This window comes from Chlorocebus sabaeus, chromosome 2 (genome assembly GCF_047675955.1).
Source record: "Chlorocebus sabaeus isolate Y175 chromosome 2, mChlSab1.0.hap1, whole genome shotgun sequence".
Taxonomy (NCBI): Eukaryota; Metazoa; Chordata; class Mammalia; order Primates; family Cercopithecidae; genus Chlorocebus; species Chlorocebus sabaeus.
In genome coordinates this window covers 16,456,994-16,482,939 of record NC_132905.1, presented here as the reverse complement: position 1 = coordinate 16,482,939, position 25,946 = coordinate 16,456,994, and the positions used below count along the sequence as shown (strand labels likewise).

Below are 25,946 nucleotides of genomic sequence, written 5' to 3'. Positions count from 1 at the left end.
GTATTTTCCCCACTTTTCAGAAGGGGCTACGCAGAGCTGCTCCCCAGCCACAGGCCTGGTGGGTGATGTTTGCAAAGCAGCTTAATGTCCACCCTTCCCCACCTCTCCCAATCTGTTCCTCCTGCCCCCGCCTTCCCATCTCTGTAAATGGCACCACCATCTGCCCAACGGCTCAGCCAAAAACCTAGGAGTCATCCCCGATTCCTATTCCCTCACCCGCCCACTCATGATCCATCAAGCAAACCCTGCCGACCTTCCAAGCAGCGCCGGAATCCACCCACCCCTCTCGCTCTGCAGTGCCCCGTCCTGCTCCGTGCCACCAGCATCTCCCACCTGGACCACTGCAACCACCACCTGGTCTCCCTGCTTCCGCTCTTGTCCCTGGGCCACCCTCTGCACCCACAGCTGGGGTGTACCTCTGAGAACACGCACGCATAGCTCATCAGCTCAGAACATTCTGGGGTCCTTCCATCCGGCTTGCAATCAAATCCAGACCCTGCTGCACAGCCTGCTGGGGACCACCGGGTCTCCCCTGTCTGCTCTCTGCCCCCTTCCCCATCCTCCTCCCCTTCATTCCCAGGTCCTGCTGCCCTCCTCCAAGGTCCTGGCAAACCGGTTGCTGCCACAGGGCTCTTGTATGTGCCGTGCTTCTGCCTCGGGTTTCCACGTGAACATCTAAACATCTCCTCATGACGCAGGTCTCCCCGGTGTTCGGCCGCACAGCCACACCTCCCACTGCTGGAGGAGCTGTCCTCGCTGGGACACTTGCTCCTGATCTCCGGTGTGGCTGAGACCCTCAGTTGCCCACCAGTATCTCTTTCCCCTTCTTCCTCTGATCAGGCCCTGACTTTATTTTCAATGCACCCATCCAGGAAACATTTCCCAGATTCCCTTATGGCCAAAGATGTGCCAGGAGCCTGCCTGTGGCCTTCCAGCCCTGCTCTCTGTCCAGTTCTCCACCCCAGGGCACTGGCCTGGAGGTGCTGGTTCAACAAGCCCCTTCACTCTCTGGGCTCTGGGTTGGATTTGACTGACAAGAGCCCCTGGCAGGAGAATAGAGAAAGAAGAAAGTGAGGTTGGCAGACAGATTCCTCCACCTTCCTCTCTGTGGTGCCAACAGAGGGTGACAGCTCTTGTGAGGTGACCCTCTGTGTCTCTGGGTTCCAGTAACCTCTTGTCCCACTGATGCTAATTAGCCTGGGGCACTGCATTAGCCCTAGTGGTTTCCTCACACTTGCTCACACTTTAGCAAAAAACACTTAAACTGCCTTTGAATGATTCAAATTTGCATGTGCTTTATAATTCTTGCTGAGATCAAGTGGCTAAGTAAATAAGATCTACTCGTGTTGCATGTGACTTCTGAAGTGGGTTCTTTTTTCTTTATCCTGCCCTTCTGCCTCTGCTTCCTTTTTCTTGCTGCCTAGAATGTGGCTGTGACAGCTGGAGCTCCGGCAGCTGTTCTAACCACAAGGTGACTTTGCAGATGGAAGCCACGCACTAAGTATGATGGAACAGAAAGGCAGAGGAGGAGCTTGGGTCCCTGATAACCTTGAAGCCACCAAGCCACTCCTAGACTGCCTACCTCCAGACATCTGTATAATTCTGTCTTGTTTAAGCCGTGTTATTTTATGTTTGCTTTTACATGCAGCCAAATCCAATCCTGATGCACTTCACTTCCAGAACTCAAGTGATCTCCCAAATGTTGCAGAATTGAAAAAAAAATCATCTTACAGGAATGTGCTTGGCAAGCTGAACATCAGTGTGGGTCCAAATGAGCCTCTCTTCTTTCTGAGATAACCTGCATCCACATGTTTTTCCTCCTCTAGTGATCAGTGGCAGGAAGGCCAGGAGGTGGGATCTCAGAGAAGCTGAGCTGGAAGTTAGCACCGATCTGGTGTCTGGAATCTGGGCATGTTGTCCTGGGCTTCCAGCCATTTGGCCCCTACAGAGAGTACTTGAGCCTGCGATTTGGAATTGATCTCCTGGATATCAGTCTGTGGCACAGGGTGTGGTTTCCTTGTGTTCACAGATGGAAAGTGGAAAACAGGAGGCCAGCCAGACCTCTGCTACGCCTTTCTTTCAAAAGCCTGCCTCTCCCACTGGACAGCTCTCTAGGCTGGATCCCTGCAACTTTCAGGATCTGGGAAGAGTCTCAGATTCAGCGAAGCAAAAATAAGCACACAGTTTGTATACAATCCCCACCCTCCCCTACTCTAAGCCCACCCAGGCCTGGGCTTCTCTCAACGTCTGATTGATGTGGTTGCCTACTGGACAGTTCTGTTGGCTTTTCACAGGCACCTGCAACTTCCCAGGTCCAGAACTGAGCTTTCTTTACTTATTGATTGGCTTATTGATTTATTGATTGAAACAGAGTCTCATTCTGTTGCCAGGCTGGAGTGCAGTGGTGCGATCTCAGCTCACTGCAACCTCCGCCTCCCAGGTTCAAGCAAATCTCCTGCCTCAGCCTCCCGAGTAGCTGGGACTACAGGCGCATGCCACCAGGCCCCACTAATTTTTGTATTTTTAGTAGAGATGGGGTTTCACTATGTTGGCCAGGATGGTCTCGATCTCGTGACCTCGTGATCCGCATATCTCGGCCTCCCAAAGTGCTGGGATCACAGGCTTGAGCCACCACACCTGGCCCAGAGCTTCTAACCATGGTTTTCCCCATCTGTATACACAGAAAATCCATTCTCATGGTTTTTCAGGCCACAACCTTGGAGTCATTCTCAACTCTTCTTTCCCATCCCACATCAGTTCCATCAGCAGCACTTGTATCAGCTCTACCTTTGAACTATGACCAGCACTTACCACTTTCCTCACTCTGGTCTGAGCCGCCATCATCTCATGCCTGGACCATTGCAATAGACTCCTCACTGGGCTCATCTCACACGTGAACTGTTGCAGTAGACTCCTTACTGGACACCCCGCTCTCATTACACCTATTCAGTCTATCTTCTAGAGGTGTCCTTGGAAGACACACATCAGGTGATGTTCCTCCTCTGTTCAATGTCCTCTGTTGGTGTCCATCTCACTCAGAAAGCCAAAATCCTCCTCCCATTCAAAGGCTCATGCCCTGCACGGTCCATCCAACCACCACCTCCCCATTACCACTCACTCTTCCTGCTGTCCTTGTGCACACTGCTCTGGCCTCTTTGCTGCTCTGAGCCTGCTGGCACAGTATCTGCCTCAGGGCCTTTGCACACACTGTTCCCTATGCCTGGAGTACTCTTCCCCAGGGAACCCCCTTGACTAGTTTCCTTACCTCCTTTGCTCAGATTTCCCCTTCCCAATGAGACTACCCTATAGAAAATCCCAGCGATTCTTTTCTCCACCTTTCTCCTGGTTGATTGCCCCTCCTAGCTTCCCCTCCTGGCTTTACTATCCTCCTCACTTTCTGCTCTCTTGTGTACTATAGATTCGATGTGTCTTGTTAACACATTAGAATGTAAGCTCTAGTTTAGTTTGTTTGCTGTTGGATCTCCTTTGGCACACAGTAGGTGCTCAGGAAACACCTGCTGAATGAGTCTGGTCCACAGTTTGAACAGCTGCTTCAGAGAGCACCACGTGAGGGTGTCACAAGCATCTCTCTAAATGGATTGCACACCAGCTACCTGCCTTCTTCTGGCGCCAGCTTCTGAATTTTCCTTTAGGGAACTTGCTCTATCCCAATCCCAGTCCTCGTGGTTCAAGTGGGGTTGGCTTCAGTCCTGGCTCCAGGAACGTGCACATGACTCCATCCGGTCAACCATTGTGTTCCATTCCCCTGAATCTGGTTGACCAGAAGTCCCAGACAGTGTCAGACCAAAAAGACTCAATTTGGGGATTGTGTTTTAGGTGAGAGAAGCTCTCTTTCCACAGGGATGGTTTGCACCTGTATGGTGTTCATGTGGGTCTAGCAATGCCAGGAACGCTGCCTGGAGAGCTGGCCTGAGAGTGAAGCCAACTTGGAGGAGAGCTGAGATCAGGGAGAGATGGACGAACAGAGGCCATCCAGAGACAAAGCTTCTGGATTCAACCGCACCTGCAGCTCAGTGTATACTTGGACTTACTTATACGAGTCCAATAAAGTCCCCTTTTTGTTTCCTCAATCCTGCTTGAGTTGGGTTTACATCACTCGTAACTGAGAGAATCTAGGCTGACAGAGAGTGGTTGTGACACACGCATTTTTAACATCCAGTGGAATACTGGTTCCCGGGGTACTTTTGCAGGTCCCAAAACCACCACTCAGTTGCTTTTTGCAAGCCATGATGGTGCAACTCTGTTCATCGGCAGAGGCAGTAACAGCAGAAGAACCCATGGCAAACTTGATGGACAACTGCCACTCAAATTATGGGGTATGTCGCCATGCCAGGCTCACACATACCTAGCAGAGTGGGCACCGGCTCACCTGCATGAGTGTGGGCGGCACTCACCCCACTGTCAGCCGGAGGAGACTCTAACATAATGTTGCTGTTCAGTGCCATGAGACACTTAGATTTTAATGTCATTTTGATATGTAAAGCTTGCTATAGACAAACAACACGTGGTATTGGCCCAGGGTGCTCTAACAGACGATGGCTTTAACAACCCAAGTGAGAGCAAACAGTCACACATGACAGGTGCCAGGTATTCAGTCCTCACAAGACTGCCAGGGAGAAGATCATCATCTCCACTTTATAGATGAGTAAACTGAGGCACAGAAAGGGCAAGTCTTTCCCAAGGGCACACAGTCAATGGTAGAGTGAGGATTTGAACCCAGTGGCTAATGAGACAGCCTCTTACCCTTGCAACTTTGCTCAGAGTATTTTCCTTTAAAGATATTCTGAAAGGTTGGGGGCAGCAGCTCACACCTGTAATTCCAGCACTTTGGGAGGCCGACGGGGGCGGATTGCTTGAGCTCACGAGTTTGCAACCAGCCTGAGCAACATGGCAAAAGCCCATCTCTAAAAAAAAAGAGAGAAAAAAAAAAAAAAACCAAAAAAACTCCCAAAATTAGCTGGGTGTGATGTGATGGTGTGCACCTGTAGTCCCAGCTACTTCGGGGGCTGAGGTAAGAGGACTGCTTAAGCTTGGGAGGTTGAGGCTGCAGTAAGCAGTGATCACGCCACTGCATTCCAGCCTGGGTGACAGAGCGAAACCTTGTCTCAAAAAATATAAACAGGCTGGGCATGGTGGCTCAAGCCTGTAATCCCAGCACTTTGGGAGGCCGAGATGGGCGGATCACGAGGTCAGGAGATCGAGACCATCCTGGCTAACACAGTGAAACCCTGTCTCTACTAAAAAAATACAAAAAACTAGCCAGGCGAGGTGGTGGGCGCCTGTAGTCCCAGCTACTCGGGAGGCTGAGGCAGGAGAATGGCGTAAACCCAGGAGGCGGAGCTTGCAGTGAGCTGAGATCCAGCCACTGCACTCCAGCCTGGGCAACAGAGCGAGACTCTGTCTCAACAACAACAAAAAACAAACAAACTAAACAAACAAACAAACAAACAAACAAAGATGTTCTGAAAGGCAAAGAATTCTTTTGAAATGCAAACATCAGGCCAGGCATGGTAGCTCACGCCTGTGATCCCAGCATTTTGGGAGGCCAAGGTGGCGGATTGCCTGATGTCAGGAGTTCGAGGCCAACCTGGCCAACATGGCAAAACCCCGTCTCTACTAAAAATACAAAAATTAGCTGGGCATGGTAGCAGGCACCTGTAATTCTAGCTACTTGGGAGGCTGAGGCAGGAGAATCACATGAACCCAGGAGGTGGAGGTTGCAGTGAGTCGAGATCGCGCCACTGTACTCCAGCCTGGGTGACAGAGTGAGACTCTGTCTCAAAAAGAAAAAAAAAAAAGAAATGCAAACACTGCATGTAGTCTCGCGGGGCACACTTCAAATCTGACCATCTGAGGGGCCCCTAAAAGGCAACCATCTCTGCCTGGTGTGAACACTCAGGAAGATGAGCACTAGGGAATCCACCCCGATATTCTGGGGTTTGGAGTCTGGCTGTATCCTTAACCCTCTGACACAAGAGCCACCACTAAGTGGTGCCCATGTAAGTGGGGCTCTCACATCAAAAGCTTGAGAAAGTTCTTCTCTATTCTAGTCTCTATCCTGCTGATCAGGTCAAGAAGGAAGTCTGGCAGGTGCTACTTCACCTTTAACGCTGCTTCTGAAACTGCCCATCGCCCTCATTACAGCACAGCCACACCGGCTTCGTGGGAGGCAGCATCTTACTGACATTTAAAAACACTACTTGGTTTTCACTGTGTTTGGTTTTGCAGTGATCCTTTACCAAACGCAATGTGTATTGTGTTTTTCCTTTACAGTCAGAATTTGGAGGTTTCTTTTAAAATAATATTTAAGCGTCAAAAATAAGTCCAGTTAAAGAAATTCTCAAGTCATACATCAGAACTGGGATGCTGCAAAAATTCTCTTGCTCCAGGCCAGAATCATGTCTTAATCCTCTTGGTGTCTCAGAGCCTGTCAGAGCCCCAGAGGCTCCCCAGAGGTTTAGATCAAATTAAACCAGTAAACCCTGGCAGAGCCCACAGATTCTACAGCCTCCCTGAACAAAGGACGTCTGCAAACGAGACCTTCACCTCCATGTGCTTCCCTCTTATTCTTTTGGAGTGAAAGGCCACCAGAAGTCCGCTGGTCTCTGAGGGTCACCGAGACACAGGGATGTCCCCAACTACTTTGAACATGTAATGATAATTTAGGCCACTTACAAACTAGTATGGCCCTGAAAGCAGTTCCCCTGGGCATTTGACAATTTCAAAAGACAGCTCAGGGAGTCAAATGCGTGCAGGGAAAGGAAAATCGAATATACGTGGTACAGTTCCGACCCCCCAGCCTTGCAATTAGGAAACAGAACAAGTCCCTCATCTTGTGTATCTGGCACCAGTCCTCCCAACCAGACCCTAATGAGGATGGACGTCTGTTCTCTGTCCTGGGACTGGAAAGAATCCTGGGATTATCTCAGTTGAGAAGTCTCCAGTCCAGAGGGCTGTCAGAACTGCTGCACGGATGAGCAGAAAATAGCAAATGATAAATTTTTTAGGACCACCCGCTGCATGCCAGTTGTAACAGACTGTGAGATAATGTACTGGGCTTTTTTGGGACATGCATTATTGATCTGGGTCTGTCTAGTGGTTTATAAAAAGCCTATCATGCTCCTCCCACAACCACCTTCCCATCCCTCACCTCCTGAAGGAGGCTCAGTCTCCTTCGAAACCCAGTGCTGCTGGGAGAAGAGGTCTGGCTTGTTTGCAGAGGGCAAGACTTGTAGGCCCTGATCTATGCTGTGTAATGCCATTGGGCAAGAGCTGACAGAGGCCACTGAACACCAGGGGCTCTAAACCCACGGCATCCACCTCCTGGAATTTATCCTTCAGAAGCACTCCCTTGCCTGCGCAAAGATGCCTGTTAAAATGTCCAGCAACAATATCTGTAACAGTGAAAAACTAACAAACGCACACACTACCAATCTGAAAACAACTCAATATCCACCCCAGGAATCTGACTAAACAGAGCAGTGGCTAAGATCACGTGTTCTGGGTTCAAATCTTGTTTTTCTCTTTTTTTCTGAGATGGGGTTTTGTTCTATTGCCCAGGCTAGAGAAGTGGTGTGACCTAGGCTCACTGCAGCCTTGACCTCTTGAGCTCAAGTGATCCCTCCACCTCAGCCTCCCAGTAGCTGCTACTACAGGTGTGTGCCATCATCCTTGGCTGATTTTTATATTTTTTGTTAAGACGGGGTCTTACTATGTTGCCCAGGCTGGTCTCGAACTCCTGGCCTCAAGTGATCCTACCTCCTCAGGCTCGCAAAGTGCTGGGATGTGAGCCACTGCACCCAGCTCAAATCATGTTTAATCACATTCCAGCTGTGCAAACTTGGACAAGGGTCTTCTCTCTGCCTCAGTTTTTCCATCTGTCAAATGGAGAGAAGAAATCTCTGTATTTTAAGTCAGCCACGGCTTTCTTTGTTCTCCTCTCTCCTGTGTCTACTTCATACCCGTGGCTCCTTTCCTTGTATGTGCATACACTGTTGGTTTCCTTATATCTGCATATGCCATTGGTTTCTTTTTATCTGGATACACTGTTGGTTTTATTCACAAGTCACAGGCAAAATTCAGTGAGATTCAGACATGAGACTTAGCTGGATCATGTTGCAAAAATGTGTTGTTCCTAACAGTGGGTATTCAGTCACTCACCTGTTGATTCGGCCCCAAACTAGGAGTTGCCCCTGAAATGTTTCTTTTCCTTAACCCGCATACCTAACCCGTTGATTAGTTTATTTCCCAAACATACATCAGGTGGGACCGTGTCTCCATGCCCAGGTCTGAGCTTCCATCATCACTGCCCTATCACGACATTGGCCTCTGAATGGGTGTCCTGTTTCTGCCCTTACCCCTGCAATTTAATTTCCTCAAAAGAGCTGGGGGGATCCTGTTGGAACCTAAGTGAGGTCACGGCCTTCCTCTTCTTAAGGCCCCCTCATCCATGTCTATTTTACTAAGAATCAAACTCAAAGCCTCCACCATGGCCACAAGGCCTGATGTGACCCGGGCCAAGTCGGCTCCTCAGCCTCATCTCTCTCCATCACGGCCCCACTCCCTCCACTCCGGCTCCCTGGCACTTTTTGTTTTTTGGTTCCAAACCACCGAGCTCATTTCTATCTCAGTATCTTTGAATTTCCTGTTCTCCCCACCTGGAATGAGCCTCCCCCAGTTCTCTGGCTCCTGACACAGTGCACTGAATGGAACAAATGCGTAATAAACATCTGCTGGATGAATGAACGAACGTGCAGGGCATCGGAAATTCTAGGCATGACTACAACCGAAACAGTGTGGGGGCTACGCAACGTCAGATCAAGAAGCTCTGAGGTCCAGGTGCTGCCTGCCAGACCTCTCTGCAAAATTCTGCAAGAAACAAAACACACCTTTCTGGCCACAGTGTGCAGACTCCCCGTAGTTATCAAATGCACCTCATTCTAAATGCTGCCGGGAGCTAGGTATCCTATGTGTCATATGGTCAATAAAAGCTCTGGGCTCTGACTGCTTCCTGGCTACGAATTCTTCTTGCACTGAGAAGCTCCCGGAGGAAAAAATCTATACTTGTCATCATTAATACAAAGCATTGCAAGGAACAACTTGGTTTTATGTAAATTACCTTTTGCTGGTAGCTAAAAGACAAATTCAGGTTGTCAAGGCTAACCTAGTCAGCCTTTACATTTGTTGCCACCAACAACGTGCTGTTATCCTTTGAGAGTGGATGGAGGCCGAGGGACCACCTTTCATGGGATCAATGATTGGCAGTCTTTGCCACAACCCACAAGAGCCTCCAAAATCTGGTTCCAGGCTCATGTCTCATCATTTTTTTTTTTTTTTTTTTTTTTTTTTGAGACAGTGTCTCACACTGTCACCCAGGCTGGAGTGTAGTGGCGTGATCTCCACTCACCACAACCTCTTTCTCCCGGATGCTAGAGATTCTTGTGCCTCAGTCTCCTCAGTAGCCGGGGTTACAGGTGTGTGCCACCATGCCTGGCTCATTTCTGTAGTTTTAGTAAAGATGGGGTTTCACCACGTTGGCCAGGCTGGTCTCAAACTCCTGACTTCCGGTGATCCACCCGCCTCGGCCTCCCAAAGTGCTGGGATTACAGGCATGAGCCACCGCGCCCAGCCTGTTCTCTTTAACTCTTTGGAGAAATCCAGGAATGGTTCTGCAACTGGAGGAGGGTAGAGACCCCTAACCTTGAGGACCCAGTTGTGACCCCAAACACGTGTGGGTGCCATGTCTTGGTTTCAACAAACTCAAAAATGACCACTACGAATCAACACCACCGCCTCGCCTCAGGAGCCTCAGCCTAACCCAGGGACCCTGTGCCAAGAGGCCGAGGTGCCACCCTGGGGCCCTGAGGCTTACCCAGCTCCACGTCCTGGTCGTCCGTCAGCACCAGGATGATGTTGGGGCGGATGTTCCTGCGGTCCCTCTGAAACCTGCCTTTCAGGCGGTGGTGCGACAGGAAGGCCGAGCTTCCACCCAGCAGGGAGAGCACCGTTGCGGACAGCAAGCACAGCACGAGGCTCGGGGGACCCATCTTCTGTTTTGGCTGATTTGGTGCTTCTTTTGGGATGCAGGAGTCTGAAGTTGCGTCTGTGGCTTTGTTTCTTTTCCCTCGTCCCTCTTTACTCGCAGATCTAGAGGAGGAGGAAGAATCAGGTCAATATTTACGTCAAGGCTGCCGGCTGCTCATTCTTGCATAATGATTTGTACGGTGGCTGGCATGAACAATGGGAGTTTCTTTGAACAGCGGTGGCTATGGCAGAGTGAAAACTCAACTCCGCCGAAGTTAGCAAAGTCTTTACAATTTGCTTGGTCAACAAACGGGCAGAAAAGCCTTCTGTGGCCACTTCTGCAGAAAAAATTTCTTCCCTGGACCCAGCGAGCCTCTGATGTGTTGGTGGCAGCCCAAGACCCGAGTCAGATAATAGCTGTCTCTGAATAATCCGCCCAATTCCACCACCAAATCGTCCCCAGGGAGAGGAAGAGCAGCGGGCTGGTCTCAGGGAGTGAATATTTGCGTCCTCTTGTATCTGCCCACACCGTGGGGTACGGAGGTGAGGGAGATGAAGCTGCAGCTCCCCATCAGCAGGGGATTCAATCAGGGGTTTAAACGAGAGCCTGGAGCTGGACGTTTTGGGCTGGACAACTGGCATGTTTGAGTGCCAGATCTTCCACTCACTGGCTCACTTTTTCCGTGAGCAAGCCTGTTTGGAACCCTCGGTTTCCCCATGAATAAAATGGGTAGACGGGGCCATTGTAAGATTTCAGTCTGCTGGGGATGTGCCTGAAAGCCCCTTGTTAAGGGATCTTATAATTGGGCAAAAAGGTATTCCTATTAGCTTTTGTTTTGTTTTTTCCCCAGTTTTGCTCGTCGCTCAGGCTGGAGTGCAGTGGCGCAATCTCGGCTCACTGCGACCTCTGCCTCCCGGGTTCAAGCGAGTCTCCTCCTCAGTCTCTGCAGAAGCTGAGATTACAGGCGCCTGCCACCAAGCCCGGCTAATTTTTTGTATTTTTAGTAGAGATGGGATTTCACCATGTTGGCCAGGCTGGTCTTGAACTCCTGAACTCAGGTGATCCCCGTCTTGGCTTCTCAAAGTGCTGGGGTTATAGGTGGGAGCCACTGTGCCCAGCCTAAGTTGCAGAATAAATGAAATGACAACAGAGAAAATTGAGCACTAACACGTGGAGGGGGACAACCTGCCACGGGCCACTGTGCCTTCAGTCACTCCCCAGCCCCAGGTCAGACTAGGTCACCAGCAAAGGTGGGTGCAGGGAGGTGGGGACGTGACTCTGGCTCGAGCAGGTCTCTAATCTCGCCCTGCTCTTTGCTCTCTGCGGTCATTTTTTCACTTCTTGAGGAAATGAGCCTTCAAGTCCTATCCAGATATAGACTTCTGGTATCATTTATTTAAAACGAGAGTGCAAGTGAGACAGCCACAGCCTGCAGATGCGCCGGGAGGAAGCCAAACGCCATGGGGGCAGCTGTGTCGCTGTAACCTTGAAAGGGTCTGTTTGTCCTTGCCCTCCGTGGAGGTACCCCGGCCATCAGCTCAAAGTCATGACTCAGAGGCTCAGAAAGGGCTCTGGTTTCGGCAGGGGGATGTGCTGCCTGCTTCACCTCTCCTGGGGACTGCAAGGCGGCCTGAAGGGTCTCCCGCCTCCCTCTTCCCTGCCCCTATCCTCCATTCTTCCCAGGGCAGCCGGAGGCATCTTCCTAAAACACAGATCAGATCCCAGCACTGGGCAGGGGAGGGCACCGTGCCTCGTGCAGGTGGAGACTGAAGGGGGTGCTCACTCCCAGGCTGTACAAGTGCCAGGCACTCACCTCGCCTTAGTGCCAGTCCTGTGCTCACCTGTCGCACCTTCCCTGGCTGCTCATGGCTCACAGGATAAAATGCAAACTTCTCGCCAGGGCTGCCTGGGCCTGTGAGCTCTGGCCCCTGCCCACTTCTCCCCAACCTCTCCTTTCTAGCCCCACTGGCTTCTTTCTGCTGAATGGACAAATCAAGCTGCTCTCTGCCCCAGGGTCTTTGCACCTGCTCTTTTAAAAAATAACTCCTGCAGCTGGGCGCGGTGGCTCACGCCTGTAATTCCAGCACTTTGGGAGGCCGAGGCGGGTGGATCACCTGAGGTCAGGAGTTTAAGACCAGCCTGACCAATGTGGTGAAACCCCATCTCTACTAAAAATACACAAATTAGCTGGGCATGGTGGCACACCCCCGTAATCCCACCTACTTAGGAGGCTGAGGCAGGAGAATCGTTTGAACCTGGGAGATGGAGGTTGCAGTGAGCCGAGATCATGTCATTGCACTCCAGCCTGGGTGACGGAGTGAGACTCTGTCTCGAAAACAACAACAACAACAACAACAAAAGCTCCTGCTTTGTACTCCTGGCTCTTTCTGTCAAAAGAGCAAACGTCATCACCTCAGAGAGGCCTGCCCTGACCACCCCATTTAAAGTGGGGCCCCCAACCCAGGTACTCTGCATTTTATAACCGGTTTTATTTCTCTTGTAATCACTACTACGGCCTGCAATTTCTTATTCATTGTCCAATTCTTCCCCACTAGGGGGTCAGCTCCCTGAGGACAGAGACAGGCTTATATTATTCACGGCTGTCTCCAGGCCTTGGCACAAACAAATACTTAGGTAAATAAAGGAATGGAGGTTCTGTTAAGGTCCTTTGAGTTCTGCGGAGTGAGGGAAGCTGGACTTGGCAGGGCCACACCATACCTTGGGTCTACATGGCTCAGAGGTGTCCATCAGTGATGCCTTGCCCCAGCCACCCTCTATGGACACCAACAAGGAGCTGGCCACTGTGTTCTCTGGGCAGTGCTATGGTTGAAAAATTCCAGCAAGGGTCCCTCCTGCTCCATTTCTCCCTCAGCTCTGCTTGGGACCCTGGGAGGCTGAGCTCTATAAATGGTGCAGTTGGCACATCCCTGCTCTCCGGCTTCCGGCTGGGAGGCTGCAGCATGGGAGGTGTAGGAAGTCAGTGCATTTATTCTCCCTCCCGCACGCAGTAGCTCCCCAGGCAGTAGCCTTCGTGTCTCTGCGTGTGGATGCAGCTCCTGCTGGGGACACCTCCTGGCTCTAGTGTCTCCCCAGTTCTGAGTTCACCTCTCCCTCCTCTTGCCCCATCAAGTCTAGGGAAAGTAAGGGCTCCTTTTGCTACCAGTTCCTGGGTGCAGCATCATTTCTTTGCTCCCTTTGCCCACCTGCCTCTGAAAATAGTGCTTTCAATCAACTCTCCCAGCTGCCCCGATGCGCATCCTAATTTACTTCATTCAGGGACCTGTATCCTGTGTCAGGCTGGCCAGGATAGCATGTCTCCCTCCTAGCACCTCCCCTGGAAGCAGGGAGCAGGCTCCGCTCAAAGCCGCCTTCCTAAGTGGCTCTGAGAGAGAGTCACAATTTCAGGGGAACTGGGGACACACTCAGTGCAGTTGTCTGACATGAGAACTGTGAGTTTCATGGGACCAGAGGGCGAACAACAGCTTCCTTCTCAATCTCTCATCTGCAGAAACATACACCTCATGACAGCCAGAGCCACTGCGGCGACTGTTTGCTGGGCACCTGCTTTGTGCCACGTGGTGTCAGAGTTAAGGACATGGACTTTGGAGTTACTTGCTGAAAGACCCTGAGCTAGTAACTTAGCACCTTTGTGCCTCAGTTTTCTCATCTATGAAATGGGTGTGCAGGATTAAATGTGTTGATATAGTGTGCTGGGACTAGAGCCTGGCCATGGTACTGACTGGAATACATAATCCACAGTATAAACCATTATTAGATTGATCCTACCACTGCAGTTGTCCTGCTTTGGGCACTCTGTGGTATCTCCTTCAACCTCCACCAAGGCTCCCTCCTGCAAGTACTATTACTAGCTCCAGAGAAAACTGAGGCTTCATGACTGTCCTAAGGCCACCCAGAGAGATGGCAGGGATGGGATGAGAATTCTGCCCTCCCTCACCGTTCAGTGTGGGCTTCTCATCACGAAACTCGGATTTCCCAACTCTTTCCATTCAAAGACCACGGCCCTGATTTCTGCTGAATCTGCAGACCCCTTCAGTGATTATTTGCTTAACGTGCTTCTTTAAATGCCCTCATTTCAAAATAAAAACACAAACACATGTTTTGGGAAAAGAAAACTTCCTATCCAAAGATACATGGAAAGTGGACATCGCTTCCCTGTAGAGCTAATTGTACAAATAAAAGTCAAAGAAAGCTGAACCAGTGGAACTTGATTCAAATAGCTTCCCAGGCTTCGCGTGCCCTCGTGCTCACTCTCTCTTTTGCAGTGAGATTAGCAGGTGTTGAAAGGAGTCAAAGCACATTAGCACCATCTGAGACTTTCTGCTGGAGGTAACTGGAGGCTGCGACAGCTGAAAAGGAGACAAGCTCTAGCCGTTGAATCAGTCCCTGAACCACCCCAAATCACAGTAATCCTTTAACTATGTTGTTTATCTGATAGGGTGTGGCTGTGTCCCCATCCAAATCTCATCTTGAATTGTAGCTCCCACAATTCCCACATGTTGTGGGAGGGACCTGGTGGGAGCTCACTGAATCATGGCGGTGGTTTGCCCCCATACTGTTCTCCTGGTAGTGAATAAGTCTCATGAGACCTGACGGTTTTACAAAGGGTTTCCCCTTTTGCTTGGTTCTCATCTCCTCGTCTGCCATCATGTAAGACGTGCCTTTCGCCTTCCACCATGATTGTGAGGTCCCCAGCCACGTGGAACTATGAGCCCATTAAATCCCTTTTTCTTTATAAATCACCCAGTCTCGGGTATGTCTTTATCAGCAGCGTGAAAACAGACTAATACATTATCAGTGGCCCACGTCCCTCCATCGGGAAACACTATGGGATGCTTTGCACTTGAAACTATGAGTGCACCAGCCAGTGTGCACATTCACGTTCCTTCAGAGACACAGAAGTGCAGTGCTAATATTGGGAGAATTCCGATGGGATACCCTACAAATAGCAACTCTCTGAACCCAGAAACCAATCCTCGTAAAAGCTTTGTGAAAGCTTGCAGCACGCTCCACTCTCTGCTCTGAGCTGTTTGCAGGTGTCAACCCAATTAATACGCACACCCAGCTGTCAGTATTCCACCCATTTTATGGATAAAGCAGCAGAGGCACAGAGTTAAAATCACTTTCCCACAATCATATGGGTATGTAAGTGGCAGAGCAGGGGTTCAAACCTAGTCTGGCCCGATTTGGGCAGCTCAACCAGGACCCCCTGGAAGCAGATCTTTGAGAAAGTTCCTAAGAGTCTTCCAGCCTCAGTCTCCTCATTTGCCAGGTGGCCAGGCGCCCTCCGAGGGCCTTTTTGACCCTGGGCCTGTGATGCCAGGGCACAGGGGGGCTGGGAAGGGCCAAGGCCTGGAGACAGCCATGAATAACATAAGCCTGTCTCTCACTGGGAGCCCTGGGCTGGGTAAAGATGGAGCCCGGGGCACAGTCAGCTGGACTTTGTTCCTGGCTCCCATGTTGGTTTCAGAGCACCCCCCACTCCTGGGCAGCTCTCACCCGCTATCCTCTGGATGGAAGTCAAAGCTCTGGCACCAGAAGCCAGAGAATAACAGGAGCTAATTATTTCATCAGATCAAGTCATCAGTGGGTCGATTTCTGATGAATTCCCCTGGCTCAGACTTCTCCTGGCCTCGTGCCAGTCTCTCTCCGGATGCTGAAGAAATCAATTAAAGATGACACAAGGGATTCTGCCTTGTTTTTTTCCTTCTTCTTGGTAAAATATTCAAAGTGGCTGAACCGAGAGAGCACCCAGTGAACCCATGCAGCACCAGTCACCTGCCACTCCATCCCTGCTGTGGACAACACCTCTCCTTCCCACCAGCTCCTTTCCAGGTCCCTCTGGCTCCTCCTCTCCATCCTGAATCTTCTCCAGGACCTTGGCAAAGGCTCCCCAGCCCAGGAGACATCTCTGGAAACACCTAACATCCTGAGCATTTAGAAACATCATTTTTACTTCTCAACTTCTCTGCCGATCTGCAGAAAGGAACTGGTCTCAGAGTGACTGATGCCCCTGCCTTCCCAATGCCACACACCACAGCAGTGAACACACACCCGGGACCTCATCCAGACCAGTTTAGAGACCCAGATAGGCTGTTTTCCTCTGAGGATCCCCAAATCCAACAAGAGGGGGAGAGAGAAGTTTGGGAATGATCAAGCAGCTGAGGTGGTGGGACAGGAAGAAGGGGCCAGAGGCAGGAGGAGGCACTGGTCAGACGGGAAACGTCCACGAGAGGCAGGAATAAAGCAAACTGTGGGTGTGCAGATATGTCCCATGCGCTGGGGCCAGAGCCCCATAACAGACCTAGCAGCCTCCCCAGGTGGTCCAGAGGGCCTGATAATTTCTCTCTTCCTTCTTTCACTTTACAAGTATGTACGAAGGGCCTTTTATGAGGCACAGTGTTCAGTGATAGGAGAATCCTGCCTGGATTCCAACAGCCTCCTAACTGGTTTCCCTGCTTCTACCTCGTCCCTTCCATCAAGCAGCCAGACAGATCCTGTTAAAACAAAAGCAAGGGCCTGCCTTCCTCCATTGAACAGCCTTCAAGAATTCCCATCCCACGTAGAGTAAAACCCAAAAAACCTCCAAAGAGGCTACAGGAACCCACCCAACCTGCTCCATCACCTCTCCGACCTTATTGCCTTCCCCTCTCGCTTGCACACCTGGCTCCAGTCACACCGTCTCTGTACTGTTTCTTGTACATGCTAGCACACCCCACCCCAGGGCCCTTGAACTTGCTGCTTCCTCTGCCTGGAGCCTTCATCAGGTTATCTTCATCATCCCTTCTTCCCCCTCTTCAGGTCTTTGCTCAAATTTCACCTTGGCAGGTTAAAACCGAAATCTATGCCCTCCCCAGTAGCACTTATCCCCTCTCACAACTAGCTCCTTTATTTCTTTGTGGGTGTCCTCCAGCAGAATATCAGCCCCATGAAGGTGCAGGTTTTTGTCATTTTGTTCAGATCTATATCCTCAACAGTTAAAACAGTCCTTGGGGCATAGCAGGGATTCACAATATTTACTGGCTTAACAAAGAATGATCTCCCGCCTCCTGCTAACAACCCCTATTAGTGCTTTGAGGCCACAGGTGTTCTTACTGTATATAAGACCAACAGAGGAAACACCCTAGAACAACAACGATGAAGGATAGCTCACATGACAGGCCCTGCGCAATTCTAAGCACTTTCAGTGTGTGAACTCATGTCACCCTTACAACAACTTTGTGAGTTGGGATGCTCCATTTACAGACAAGGAAGATAAGGCACGGACAAGCTCCAGAACCTGCCCAGTGTCATGCAGCATGGGTGCTGAATACTGTCCCTTTGGTCCTCCCTTCCCATCTTCTCTCCACCCCCAAATCCAATAAGAGAAGGAGAGAGAAGAGTTTGGTAATAATTAGGTAGCTGAGGTGGTGGGAGAGGAAGAACGGGCTAGAGGCAGAAGGCGGCATTGGTCAGACGGGAAACACTCACGAGAGGTGGGAAGAAAGGAAATTGTGGGTGTGCAGATACGTCCCATGGGCTGCGGCCAGAGCCCCGCAACAGAAATGGGGGCCTCCCCAGGTGGTCCAGAGAGCCTGATCATTTCTCTCTTCCTTCATTTACTTTACAAATATTTATGAAAGGCCTGCTATATGTGAGGCACAGTGTTCAGTGATAGGAGAATCCTGCCCAATTACAACAATAATCCACTCTTCCCTGTCCCCTGGGAGGTTCACTTAGATGTGCCACCTCCAAGTGACAGATAAAGCAAGCAAGCAAGCCAGTATTACTCTTTGTACACAGACATTCTGACCCCAGAGCCTACTCTTTTGACACTTATGCTGACTTAGAAAGCAACAAATGACACAAGGGACCGAGGTTAAGTGTGTTGCATAAACAGGAAGAGGAAAGGGGAAACTGCTGACCTGGAGCAGTCAGGGAAGGCTTCCTGGAGGAGTACTTAGCATAAACTCTGAGCAGCCTAATAGGAGCAAAGTTCTGAAGAATCCACAGGATTTGGATAGCCCGTGAAGAGGAGGGTAGAAGACAGGATGCTTCAGGCAGGAGAAGCAGTTTGGGCAAAGAGCAGGCAGAGGAAACAGAGAGGCCCCTGGAGGGGTGGGGAAGTGTGGTCCCAAATCTCACAAACCCAGAAGCTGTCTAGACAGGGGATGACACACGCACATCTGTTAAACCATACACTCCCCTGTGTCTCCCCTTCTTCCTGGCCCCAGGCTTTCTCCAGCCTTCTCCTCTTTGGGGCTGTCAAAGAAAGCACAGAAGCTCCTGTAACCTGCGGGCCACAGCTTCTCCCCATCTCCCCTACCTAGGTCCAGGCCATCTGGTGGCTCTCCTTGCCTGTTCTTGGAATTCCAAATGGAGGCAGAGAACCAACCCGGCTTTCAAGAACAGGGCAGGGGACAACAGAAGGGTCATTCAGAGGCGGGACGGAAAGATCAGGTTTCAAGACAAAGGCTCAGGATCTGGAAAGGAAATTAGGGTCATAAAGATTGTAGACCAAAAATGCAGGGCTTAGGAATCCAGTTACCTGCCTAACTATTGATGTAACAAGAAATGCCTGAAGGCTCGTGTGTGCCAGGCACACAGTTCTTGGCACTGTGGATAAAGCAGTGAAAAGAGAATTCCCTGCCCTCCTGGAAGTGATATTCTAAGTCAACACAGGAAAAGCTGGAGTTGAAAGACTCCAGCTACATGTGAGAATGATCAGAAAAGAGGACTGGAAATAATGGCAAACCACAGGCAAGCCGTGTGAACAGAGTGGCCATGGTTAAGATTAAAGTTAGAGCACGAAGGAAATTTAGAAACAATACATTCAAGTCTTAGGAAGCTGAGCACCAAAATGTTTTGTATGTCAAGTGGGTAGATGTTTGACAGGCCATATAATTCACACCCTCGAATACCTGAGCATCTGCTACTTGCCTTATGCTATTTCATGATCCGTAAAAAAAAAAAAAAAAAAAAAGAACAGACAAAACTCTCGATTCTCACGGAGCTGACAGAGTGGACAGAGGCAAGAAAATAGCCTGATACTTACTTGGGGGAAAATGCAGCAGGGAACACGCTGAGTAGGAAGAGGGGTATGATCTGGAGCTAGCCTGCCTGGGTTTAGATCTCAGCTCCACCACTTAACTAGACATTGGGCAAAGGTCTGAACCTCTTGTGTTCTCAGTGACTTCATCTGGAAAGTGGGGACGCTTATAGCACTTGCCTACAGAGTGGATGGTTTAACATGTATGGAGTCTTGCAACAGATCTGTATGCAGCAAGTGCCCAATAAATGCTGGCTTGTGTTCTCTGCTAAGGTTTGGGCCACCCAGGATTATCTCACCTCCTTTCTATAACAGCTCCCAATTTCCTTGGGGATCTGAGGCTGGATTGGTGGCTCACGCCTGTAATCCCAGCACTTTGGGAGGCCAAGGCGGGTGGATCACTTGAGATCCAGAGTTTGAGATCAGCTTAGCCAACATGGTGAAACCCCATCTCTACTAAAAATACAAAAATTAGGCCGGGCTCGGTGGCTCACGCCTGTAATCCCATCACTTTGGGAGGCCGAGGCGGGTCGATCACACGATCAGGAGATCGAGACCATCCTGGCTAATGTACAAAATTAGCCGGGCGTGGTGGCACATGCCTGTAGTCCTAGCTACTTGGGAGGCTGAGGCAGGAGAATGGCGTGAACCCAGGAGGCAAAGCTTGCAGTGACCTGAGACCGTGCTACTTGCACTCCAGCCTGGGCAACAGAGCGAGACTCCATCTCAAAAAACAAAAACAAAACAAAAACAAAAAACAAAAAACCCAAAAATTAGCCAGGTGTGGTGACGTGTGCCTGTAATCTCAGTTACTCGGGAGGCTGAGGCAGGAGAACTGAGCCAAGATCATGCCACTGTTCTCCAGCCTGGGTGACAGAACAAGACTCCATCTCAGGGAAAAAAAAAAAATATTGGGGGATCCTTTTCTCCCCACCCTTGGTCCATAAAGTTCAAATTAGGCTCCAGTTCCGGAGCTACAAGGCTAGATCGTGGGATCCTAGACCTGGGCCAATCAGAGCCTCCCCACCCCCTGCCTCAGTGATGGGCCAGAGTAATCCAGGTGCTTTGGCCTGACTGGTCAGGAAGAGGCATCCAGTCTTTACAACTGGCTAACTCACTCCACGTGGTTCCAATGTGAGGACCAGGGAAGACAGCGACACCACCTTGTCTTAAGTGGGGTCGGGAATGAAGCCAACACACAGAACAGAGCAGTGCTGTGAAATGCAACATACTCGAGACTTAACAGCACTGGACACCTGGATCCAGCCAAGCCTGAAAGAGGAAGATTTGGGTTGGGTTCTTTGTTTCAGGCCCAATAAATTCCTCTTTAAGTAGTTTCTGTTTTCTTCGTAGGTCAGTTTCCCCATACTCTGACTCAGGATCAGGAGTGAAATTCCCTTTTTTCAATTAGGTCATTCCTAGTTGCTCTTTCTGTCACTTGCAACCAAATGAACCCAAATAGGGGAGCAGGCTGGAGGCAGACGGCTGACTCAAGTGGTTTCCGGGCCACCTTGTGCCTGTGTGAACAGAGGCCTCAGGGCACGGCCTGCCAGCCCACGCTAGGCCTCCTCGGCCTGTGCCCAACTCTCCGCCTTATTGAGGGCCAACTCACCCATCCTTCTTTGACAACTGATAAGAGAAGGTGGTGTGGAAAAGCGGAAGGAACCTGGGTGTGGGAATCACAAATTCTGGACCTGACTTGGCCACCCTGGCTGTGACTTGGGCCCTCCCTGGCCCTCTGTCCCTGAAGCAGGCCCTGCTCTGTCATTCCCACCCCGGTCCCAGTGCTGCTCTCTTCAGAGCACTTATCATAACTTATCATAACATATTTACTCTCTGGCCTGAGGTTTTTTTTTTTTTTTGAGATGGAGTCTCGCTCTGACATCCAGGCTGGAGTACAATGGCACGACCTTGGCTCACTGCAACCTCCACCTCCCAGGTTCAAGTGATTCTCCCACCTCAGCCTCCTGAGTAGCTGGGATTACAGGCACCCGCCACCATGCCTGCTTTTTTTTTTTTTTTTTTTTTTTTTGAGACAGAGTTTCACGCTGTCGCCCAGGCTGGAGTGTAGTAGTATGATCTCAACTCACTGCAACCTCCACCTCCTGGGTTCAAGTGATTCTCCTGCCTCAGCCTCCTGGGTAGCTAGAACTACAGGCAGGTGCCACCATGCCTGGCTAATTTTGCATTTTTAGTAGAGACGGGGTTTCACCATATTAGCCAGAATGGTCTCGATCTCCTGACCTCATGATCCGCCCGCTTTGGCCTCCCAAAGTGCTGGGATTACAGGCATGAGCACCCGGCCATGCCTGCCTAATTTTTGTATATATTTTTTAGTAGAAATAGGGTTTCACCATGTTGGCCGGGCTGGTCTCGAACTCCTGACCTTAAGCGATCTGCCCACCTTGGCCTCCCAAAGTGCTGGGATTACAGGCGTGAGCCACTGCACCTGGCCTGAGTTTTACTTTATAGAGGATCATCCCTCCACCAGAAGCTTGCATGGGCAGGGGCTGTCTCTTGGTTGTGCGACGCCATGGTCCCAGCTCCTGGCACAGCCGACGTGCTAATTCTTCCAGGTAGTCAACCGAGATTTCCTGAGCACTTTCTATGCTCCCAGCCCTATTCTCAGTGCGGGGAATCAGGGGAAACAATTCTTCATGGATCAGACACCAAAATAAATTACACAGCATATGAGGCAATGTGTACCAAGGAGATCAAGTCCTAAGGAGGGAGGCTGGAGTGCTGGGGGTAAGGGGGTGTAACTTTAAATAGGGTGGGCAGCAAAGGCCTCTCTGAGAGATGACAATTGGGTGGATCCCTGCAGGAGGGGAAGGAACATGCCTTGTGGATATTTAGGGGAAGAGCATCCTAGACACAGGGAACAGAAAGTGCAACTGTCCTGAAGTAGGAAGACGCCTGACGGGGGACCGGAAAGGGGGCAAGCATGGCGGCACGGAGCTGAGTGAGGGGGGCTGGGGTTCTAGCCTGTGGATAATGTGATCTGGTGTAGTTTTTCTTTTTTTTTTTTGAGACAGAGGCCTGCTCTGTCGCCCAGGCTGGAGTGCAGTGGCAAGAACATAGCTCACTGCAACCTCCATTTCCCAGGCTCAGGCAATCCTTCCACCTCAGCCTCCCAAGCAGCTGGGACTGCAGGTGAGGGCAACCATGCCAGACTACTTTTTAAATTTTTGGTAGAGATGAGGGCTCACTATGTTGCCCACGCTGGTGCTGAACTCCTGGACTCATAACAATCCTCCCATCTCGGCCTCCCAAAGAGCTGGGATTACAAGTGTAAGCCAACATGCCCAGCCCTGATGTAGGTCTTAACAAGATCCTTCTGACTATGTGAGGGGCACAGACTTCAGGGCATGAGGCCAGGCACAGGGAGGCCACTGAGATGACCAGGTGGGAGCAGGTAAGGGGAGAGGTGGACAGTCTCTGGGTATTGTTCAGTGAATGAATGAATAACTGCACGGTGGGAACACTGGAATTGGCTGAGTGCTCCAGTTACTAAAAATACTGTGTAACAATTTACCACAAAACTTAGTGAATTAAAATCCTGCTTTTATTCTCAGAGGCTCCTGATCAGGAATTTGTGCAGGGCATGGCAGGAAGGGCTGGTCTCTGCTTTGTAACATCTGAGGCCACTGCTGAGAAGGCTCAGCAAGGCCTTGGCTTGTCTGGCAGTTGTTGCTGGCAGTCGGTTGGGGGCTTGGGAGGGGCTGTGGAGTGGGCACCTCCATGTGGCCTCAGTGTGGCTTGGGCTTCCTCACAGCATGGCGGCCTTGCAGTAGGGTCTGATTTCTTACACAACAGCGAGGGTCCCAGTGATCTTCATCTTTTCTGCTGTCCCATGGTGTTCCTTCTACCAGGGCTACACACGTCTGGCCAGATTCAAGGGCAGGGGACACAGACCCACCTCTCAACAGAGGAGCATCAAGGTCCCACCATGGATGAGTCTGCAGGGTATCGTGTGGCCATCCTGGAAAACAGTTGGTCCTGCTGGGTCACAGAGGCTGGCCAGGCCTGGGGCCACATGGGCCTCCCCTGTAGTACCATCCTCCCTCTTAGGAAGTGAAACCCGATCTGAGTCAGCCTCTGTCCATCCCTGCTGTCAAGGCTGGGCATCTGTGCTCACGACCATTTCAAAGAATCCCTGAGCCTGGGAAAGTCCTGGGGTGACCCGAAGATTGCCCCAACCCCACTCTTCCTTCTCACATGACCCAAGGGGGTTAAAGCCACGATGTCGGGTCCAGGGGGTTCTGAGCAGGGCAGAAGGGTGAACTGAAGGGCTCGTACTGGAAGCCAGGGTCACAGCAACAACCTCTCCTCCTTATTCTGGAGAACACATCTGCTCAGTTCTGTGTGCGCTGGAAACATTTCTTCCCATTTTTTAACTACCCCCAGCTTATTTTTAAGTAGAAGGGAAGCCGCTTAACCCAGAAAACCCCACAGAAGAATAAGACCTCATTTGGGGAAAAGGCCCCAACCTCCCTTAGCTCTTCCCTTTTGCAGAGGTGAGAAATTTTCCAACTCAGGCTCTGCCCTTGAGCCCTGTGCTCAAAGCCACCGTCAACATGGAGGTTGCCCTGGAGTCCAGGAGGGAAGGCTGCTGGCCCTGGGAGCCCCTCTCATCAGGCAGTTATTGGCTTGTCAGTGGCATGATGGGGCCGGGGGGTGGGGGTGGCATGGTGATGATGAGGTTCTGCAGGCTTCAAATGGGGGTGCTGGGCCAGGGCTCCGGGGCCAGGCTTGGAAGGATGCTAATCATGCCTGGCTGGGCAGGAGACCTGGAAACATCTCCCAACCTGCCAGAACTCTGCCTGGGATAACACAGCTTCTCCTGGGCCAGAATCAACTGCTGCTAGAGTTTTTTTTTCACAGGCGGCTCCCAGGAAGTTTCTGGCAAGATGGAGGCTTCCAGGGCAGGGGCTCCTGATTTGAGGCAAACAGTACAGCCTGGTCTGCTCCGAAAGGGACGACAAGGCTGATCGTTACCCTCTGTGCTCCATCCCATATGCCAGGGTCTCAGGACAAATAAATGAATTTTTAAAAGTCTGGTATAAGTAGAATACCCAAATCGGGGCCTAAATTCATTCGTTCGTTCGTTCGTTCGTTCGTTCATTCATTCATTCATTCATTCCCTTTCTTATTTCAGTAAATTTATTTAGAAAGAAGTCTATCTTGGTGGAACCAGCACCCATTGCCATAAACCTGGGTCTCTCAAGCTTGGCACTATTGGCGTGTGGGCGGGGTCATTCGTCCATGGGGGGACTGTGCTGTTCATCGCAGTGTGTTCAGGAGCGTTCCTGACCTCTGTCCATGAGATGCAAGTAGCACCCACCCCAGTTGTGACAATCAAAATTATCTCCAGACACTGCCAAATGTCCCCCTAGGGGGCAACACTGCCCCAGGTGAGAACCCCTGCCATATTTAGATGGCAACAGTACAAGCAAAGGCAATGACATCGTGGTTACACTCCTGCTTGCCAAGGCCTCTGAGCTTCCCCTTACAGTGGGAGTAGGTCTCCTTGAAGACCATGAAGGAGGAGTTCATGAGATTCCCCACTTGATGACCCAGAGGCTAGGAGGAGACCAGAAAAGGAAAAGGGAAAAAGGAAAAGTTGAAAGTTTTTACTTTGGAAATGGCATTTCCAATGTAGTCCAGGCCCCACCCCGTCTCTTATCCTAAATCTAGGCCACTTCACTCACTGGTCTCCTGCCAGACACTCCTCCCGCCATGACCTGCACATGATGAGATCAACACTATTTACGCCCTGCGCGTGGACTGCTAAGATGAAGACTACACCTCGATCCGGTCAGTGGGACCTGGTTGGTGGAGGCCAGCGGTCTGGCACAAGACTTGGCATTGCAAGAAGTCTGGATGTTGTCTGGTGACCTTTGGAGAGAGAGATGTCTACAGTGGCCTTTGTCTAAAGCAGGGACAAAAATGCAAATGCTTACAAGGGTCGGGCAGGAGACCTGAGTGAGTGAAGTGGCCTAGATTTAGGATAAGAGATGGGGTGGAGCCTGGTCTACATTGGAAATGCCATTTCCAAAGTAAAAACTTTCTATTTTAAACACTGAGTGGGCTCCATAAAGCCCTGCTGGAGCTTGGCCTGGGAGCCATGTGCAACTCTTCCAAGCTATCCAATCTTTCCTGAGCACCTACTACGTGCCACATGCTAAGAAACAGCAGTGGCCACAAGGCAGGCCAGGCCTCTGTCCTCACAGAGCTGTGACACCTTGGTGGAAGAGAACACGAATGAATGAAGACGAATTTCAGATTGTCATAAGAGCTTTGGAGGAAGTTGTCAGGTGATAGGATGGACAGTAAATTGGGAAAGGCCTCTCTGGGATGAGGAGGTGGCATAAGAAGTGGCATCTGAGCTGAGAGCAGAGGTGGGCAAGAAGCCAGTGTGGGCAAAATGCTTTCTACGCAACGGAGGAAGTCAGTGCAAAGGCCCTGGGGTGGGAATGTGCAGAATGAAACCAACATGGTACAGCCCAGCACAGCAGTGCGGCCCACAGGAGGCTGGACACCCCTTTGCCCCAGCCCATGCCTTCTGGGTAGGCCACACCCGCTGTCCTTTCTGGCTGTTTAGAGGAAGTAGAAATCAGATACAGAAATTCCCACCTCTGTTCTTTGTTCCTTTGTCTCAGCTGTGGACAAAAGCTTCCCTGGCAGGGAGTTACAAAGTTATTTCTGCAAAAGGCCTTTGGCCAAAAGCAATAAAGTCGGACTTGAACAGAGTCATTATTCACGCCTAATTGTGGGCTGGTTCTCAGTGTAGACTGCCACAGTGAGGACTGACAATTCTACCTTTTTAACCCCCTCCCCCTTTTCAGCCCCACA

The 25,946-nt window shown here is 50.7% G+C and overlaps 1 protein-coding gene across 4 annotated transcripts in view; it reads right to left on the bottom strand.

Annotated features, from left to right (window-relative positions):
• SULF2 (sulfatase 2) overlaps positions 1-25,946 on the bottom strand; it is a 128,716-nt gene that overhangs the window by 90,524 nt on the left and 12,246 nt on the right. For all 4 annotated transcript variants that reach the window (XM_008014775.3, XM_008014807.3, XM_037982667.2 and 1 more), the window contains one exon: positions 9,893-10,167. In XM_008014775.3, the coding sequence (XP_008012966.3) occupies positions 9,893-10,167 (275 nt within the window). The remainder of the gene's footprint in view (positions 1-9,892; positions 10,168-25,946) is intronic.